The sequence below is a fragment of the Acomys russatus genome, chromosome 1 (assembly GCF_903995435.1).
Source record: "Acomys russatus chromosome 1, mAcoRus1.1, whole genome shotgun sequence".
NCBI lineage: Eukaryota > Metazoa > Chordata > Mammalia > Rodentia > Muridae > Acomys > Acomys russatus.
Window position 1 is genome coordinate 23,977,113 of NC_067137.1, and position 5,568 is coordinate 23,982,680.

Here is a 5,568-nt window from a genome sequence, read left to right on the forward strand (position 1 = left end):
CACGCCTTAAGGCGGAGCCTCGCGCTCAGCTCTCGCGAGCTGTCAAGAAGGTTGATTGGAGTGGAAAATGGCGTCCCGGGAGCCGGGCAGTTGTGTGAGCCCGATACCCTGGGCTGCTACCCTGCTCCTGGCCCTGGGCATGGAAACGGCCCTGGCTCTACCTGAGGTACAGAAGAAAGTTTGAGATCTGGCTGAAGAAGGTCGCTGGTCGTTAGCCTTGTGTCGAGCTCGCCCGCCGGTAGCCGTCCCCTTGGCTAGCCCGAAGCTCACTTTTCGTCCCTGAAGCTTCCCGTAGTCCTGAGCCTGCGGGGACCGTGCTCCCGAGTGCTCACGTAGTCCGGCCTCTGGCACCTTCGCCCTGCCCACATTCAGAGACCTTTGAAATTTGATCTCCTTGCTTTTGAATAACTTCGAGTTGTTCTTCGCGCTCCACAGTCCCTTGTGTTTCTTTCCAGCTGTCATTGCACGAATACTGTGCGTGGTGCACTGTCACTGTATCTTGTGCTGTTGAAGTACGTTGTGTACCTGCAGCCTTTTAACACTTGCCAAACCATGCCCGTCGCGCGGATAAGCCTCTGCAGAGGATATGATATATATAGTCCAGTAACGATTCTCAAAGATGAGGCGAGCACTTGTACAGTGCATTGATTTGCTGCCGGATTTTAAAGGGGAAAATACGGGTTCTATTTTTAAAAGCCACCTTGCCGCTCTGTGTTATAGGAATTCTCGAAAGCGTACTGACACTCTCGATCTTTGCTTGTTCTTCCTTTTTCTTTCTGGTGTCTTAATAAGGTTTCTTTTTCTTCTGCAGATATGCACCCAGTGTCCGGGAGGTGTGCAAAATCTGTCCAGAGTAGCTGCTTACTGTGAGGAGACATCGAAGCTAATGCAGGCCCGATGCTGTCTAAGTCAAAAGGGCGCCATCTTGGGGTGAGAGAGGAGAAGAGACATCCTTGGATACCAAAAACAATTCCCAGACTGGAGTTTACAGGCTTTCCTAACTGGCTTTGGGGATAAATATTGGTACCTAACTGGAGGCATCTAACGCTTGATTCTAAAACGCTTAAACTTGATGTATTTTTTCAATAGGTAAACAGTCTTTTGATTTTTTCCCCCTGAACAACAAGTCATAGTTTTTTTGCCATTTTATAGGCCTTTGTGTCATCATCTAGAAATAGTTTTATTATTAAGTCTTTGGATTATTTTTTTACTAAAATACACTTGAATTTTTCCTCACTTTATTTTTTGTTTTTTAAAGTGTGTGTGTGTGTGTGTGTGTGTGTGTGTGTGAGTGAGTGTGTGTGTGTGTGTGTGTGTGTGTGTGTGTGTGTGTGTGTGTGTGTGTGAGTGAGATGCCTGATGAGGGTGCTAGGACCTGAACGCAGGTTCTCTGCAGGAGCAGCACTCACTCTTAACTCCTTTTTTTTTTTTCTGTCTTGTTGTTATTTTGTTATTGTTGTTCTGGGTACTAGGGAGTGAACTTGGACCTTGTGCATGCTAGTCAAGCTACCTTTTTTGGCTTAGCTTTTCTTTTTTGTTTCTTTGAAACGGGGTTGTGTTATGTAGTCCTGACAATCCTGGTACTCAGTATGTAGCACAAGATGGCCTCAAACTCATATCAACCCTGCTACAGCCTCCCAAGTGCTGGGGTTACAGGACTGAGCCATTACACCTGACTCCTTTAAGTAGTCTTTTTTAAAAGATGTATTTATTTATTATGTATACAATGTTTGCCTGCATGTACACTTGCCCACCAGGAGAGGGCACCGGATCTCATTATAGATGGTTATGAGCCACCATGTGGTTGCTGGGAATTGAACTCACGACCTCTGGAAGAACAGTCAGTGCTCTTAACCGCTGAGCCATCTCTCCAGCCCAGTAGTTATCATTTTGACACATGATCTCACTAAATTGCCCACACTAACCTTGAGCTTGTGATCCTCCTGCCTCAGCTTCCTGAGTAGCTGGGATTATGGGCTTACACTACCAGCCCAGATGCTAAGTTATATGTTTTATAATGTTATTATTTTTGTAGTTTGTAGGCACTCAGTAAATGAAAAAATAATGTTGAAGTCCTTTGTTTGGTTTTTTTGAGACAGGGTTTTAATGGGTAGCCTTGGCTGCCCTAGAACTCATACTATAAACTAGGCTGGTCTTAAACTCAGAAATCCACCTGCCTCTGTCTCCTAAATGCTGGGATTAAATGCTTCAACCCAGCTTGAAGGCTTTACGTCTTTATGCATTTACCATTTTTTTTAAAAAGATTTATTTCTTTATTATTGTCTATACAATGTTTGCCTGCATGTACACCTGCAGGCCAGAAGAGGGCATCAGATCCCATTACAGATGGTTGTGAGCCACCATGTGGCTGCTGGGAATTGAACTCAGGACCTGTGGAAGAGCAGTCAGTATCCTTAACCTCTGAGCCATCTCTCCAGCCCTAAGCATTTACTATTATCTGTGACAGGAAATATGCTTTGGAAAAACTTAAGTTATTGCCTTTTTCCCCTTTTCATTTAAAACCTCTGTGGCTGGGCCTGGCATAAATTTGTTAATTTCAATACTTAGCAGGAGGATCAACCTTGCAAGGTAACCTTCAGCTACCTAGTGGATCTGAGGCTAGCCTGGGCTACACTGAGACCTTGTCTCAAAAGGAAATGATCTCCTGAGCGGTGTGGTTCTTGTCTCTAATCCTAGCATTTGAGAAGCCAAGGCAGGAGGATTGTCACAAGGTTGAGACCAACATGGGCTACAAGAGTGAGACCTTGTCTCAAAACAAAACAAAGTCAGCTGGGCGCGGTGGTGGCGCATGCCTTTAATCCCAGCACTCAGAGGCAGAGGCAGGCGGATCTCTGAGTTTGAGGCCAGCCTGGTCTACAAAGTGAGATCCAGGGCAGCCAGGGCTATTAAACAGAGAAACCCTGTCTGGAAAAACAAAACAAAATCTCTATAGAGCAGTGGCTGTGGCTCGGTGATACAGTTCTTCCCTCAAATGCCCAAGGCCCTGAGTTCAATCCCCAGAAACAACAACAAAAACTTCTAGGTCTGAGACTCACAGTATGAGAAAAAAGAAATCCACAAAGTTTCTTCAAACATTTGCACAACCCATAGCTGTACTAATTAGAACTGGGTAGCCCAATAGAAGTTTCTGTTGATCAAACTGCTCCATATCAGCACCGGTCAGCACAGGAGCCACGGTTTCATATGTGTTTGAAGTGTCACTTGTGAGAATGAATGAATTTAAGATAAATTAAAATGTCTGCATGTAGCTGGGTATGGTGGTGCATGTCTGTAATCCCATTACTCAGGGAGGCAGAGACAGGTGGATCACTGTGAGTTCGAGGCCAGCCTGGTCTACAGAGTGTGTCCAGGACAGCCAAGGCTGCACAGAGAAACCCTGTGTCGAAACAGCAAACAAACAAAAAGGTGTACTTGTAGCTAAGGCTAACTAGATTGGAGAGTACGCAATTAGAGTATCCACTACCAAAGCCTTAATCTTACATTTCTGAACATAATGGTGTCCCATCAGTGTAGCTTACATAGGCATGAGAAAGAAGTGCAGTTCCACTAACTACTTTGTTTCTTCAGGCTAGATCTCCAGAACTGTTCCCTGAAGGATCCTGGTCAGAGTTTCTTTCAGGCTTACACTGCTGTTATCATGTGAGTGCTTATGCATTTTCTTGCCTAAAACGTAAATATGGTAATGGGAAAGTCTTTGGCGATAACTCTGTAAAAGGTAGATTGGTGGTGTCTAGACCTGTACAACTGAGGATAAGAACTGGATTAGCAGCCCAGGAAAGCAGTATACAGGTTAACAGCGTGCTCTTCCAGACAGAATGCTAACAGTGCGCCCTTTGCAGAGACCTTCAAGCAAATCCTCTCAAGGATGATTTGGCCAACACCTTCCGTGGTTTTACTCAGCTCCAGACTCTGTGAGTAACAGAGTAGGGAAGAGAATCATAGATGGGCACTGCCAAGTGCTCGGCAACATCAGAGTAGCTGCTGCTGCTGCTGCTGTGTGTGTGTGTGTGCTCGTGATTATACATGCATGCCACATGAGTGAGTGCATGTGTCTGAGTGAGTTCATATATACATGTGCATGTGTACATGTGTGCATGTGTGTTGCTGATGTTTATTCTACTGCTGAGCTATACCTTAACCTCTTTGGCTGTGCATTTATGCTCACATGTTTTGTCTTCAGGATACTACCACAGGATGTCACCTGTCCTGGAGGTATTACTGCCTGGGAAAATGTTTCCTCTTTTATGGACAAGCAGATTTGCCAAGGGCAAAAGGACCTTTGCAACAGCACCGGAAGCCCAGGTATGCTGCAGGATGGCCACCTCACTAAGAAGTACTTTTCCTTCTATTTTTCTTATTTTCTTTCATCTTTCTTCTATTTTTTGTTGGTTTTTGTTTTCTGAGACAGATTCTTTCTGATCTGGAACTTGTGTACAACAGAACTCACAGAGATTTGCCTGCCCCTGCCTCCCAAATCCAAAGTTAGGTGTTTCCCACCAAGCCCAGCTTTCCCCTCTACTTTTGACCTAGAAATAATTAAGAGAATCTAAGTGGATATTTAAGAATAATACCTAATGAGATCCAGTGATATCCTTCCATACAAGTACAGTCAGGCCCAGTCCTGTTTAGCTTGTGAGATCATAGGAGGTTGGCTCTTCGGGGTCATGTGGCCTTAGACTCCAGTGACTCTGCTTTTCTCTGCCTCTCAGAAATGTGTCCTGAGAACGGCTCTTGTGCATCTGATGGTCCTGGCCTTTTGCGGTGCATTTGTGCTGATGGTTTCCATGGATACAAGTGTATGAGGCAGGTGAGGAACTAGACCTTTTAGACATAAAGGAATCATTAGGCAAGAACCTCTCTGAAGAAAATACAAGACAAGGATCTGATGCCAGTTGCTGGTAGGAAACTCTTAAGGGAAGTGCCCAAGATGAGGGGGTGGGTGACTGAGAAAGAACTGCGTGTTAGAACGTGGCCCTGGGTGTATACACCTTTGTGACTTGTTTGTGTGTTTGTTTGCTAATCACAGGGCTCCTTTTCACTGCTTATGTTCTTTGGGATTCTGGGATCCACCACGCTAGCCATCTCCATTCTACTTTGGGGAACCCAGCGCCGGAAGGCCAAGGCTTCATGAACCATACAGGGCTTCCTGCTTACCTGAGAGCACCCTAATCTATTGCGTCTCTGCCAGGAAGATTTGCTTCCCTGACAAACATTAGTGGCCGGCGAGCCAATGCTGCTCAAGGCTGAAGCTGCCAGAGATGAGGAAAGAGTTAAATTGCACCACCTCGGGGGGTCTTGTGGACACTCGGTTAGGAGTGGAGGAGTACTAGTTTGTATTATTGACTACAATAAACACTTTTCGTCCCACTGTTTTAGGGAATACTGCCCTACCCTTTGCGTGTTTCTTGTTTGGATGGGCTGGTTTGGGAGGGTCAGGTGTCTCTGGTCTCTAAGGTTTTGTTCAGCGTTGATGCTGTGGGCCCACCCCCATGGTCCCGCCCCTTACGTGCCCGGCCCCGCCCCTCACGCTGCCGGCTGCCTGCGCCG

General features: G+C 45.8%; 1 protein-coding gene across 2 annotated transcripts; it reads left to right on the forward strand.

The window, feature by feature from the left end:
* Positions 1–5,242, forward strand: Atraid (all-trans retinoic acid induced differentiation factor). Of its 2 annotated transcripts, XM_051140679.1 has the most exons (7): positions 1–166; positions 812–930; positions 3,589–3,660; positions 3,861–3,932; positions 4,202–4,323; positions 4,731–4,828; positions 5,048–5,242. In XM_051140679.1, exons 1-7 carry the CDS (start codon positions 68–70, stop codon positions 5,150–5,152), a joined length of 687 nt encoding a protein of 228 aa, XP_050996636.1. In that variant the 5' UTR covers positions 1–67; the 3' UTR covers positions 5,153–5,242. The 2 variants fall into 2 exon arrangements, with proteins under 2 accessions (XP_050996636.1, XP_050996720.1); XM_051140763.1 differs by lacking the exon at positions 3,589–3,660.
* Positions 5,243–5,568: the final 326 nt, after the last annotated feature.

Excerpts from the sequence above, each read along its gene's own strand:
- Atraid (XM_051140679.1), top strand. The coding sequence starts at position 68 with ATGGCGTCCCGGGAGCCGGGCAGTTGTGTGAGCCCGATACCCTGGGCT. Across the intron at positions 167-811 it reads CGGCCCTGGCTCTACCTGAG|ATATGCACCCAGTGTCCGGG; the intron begins GTACAGAAGAAA and ends TTTCTTCTGCAG. Across the intron at positions 3,661-3,860 it reads GCTTACACTGCTGTTATCAT|AGACCTTCAAGCAAATCCTC; the intron begins GTGAGTGCTTAT and ends CGCCCTTTGCAG.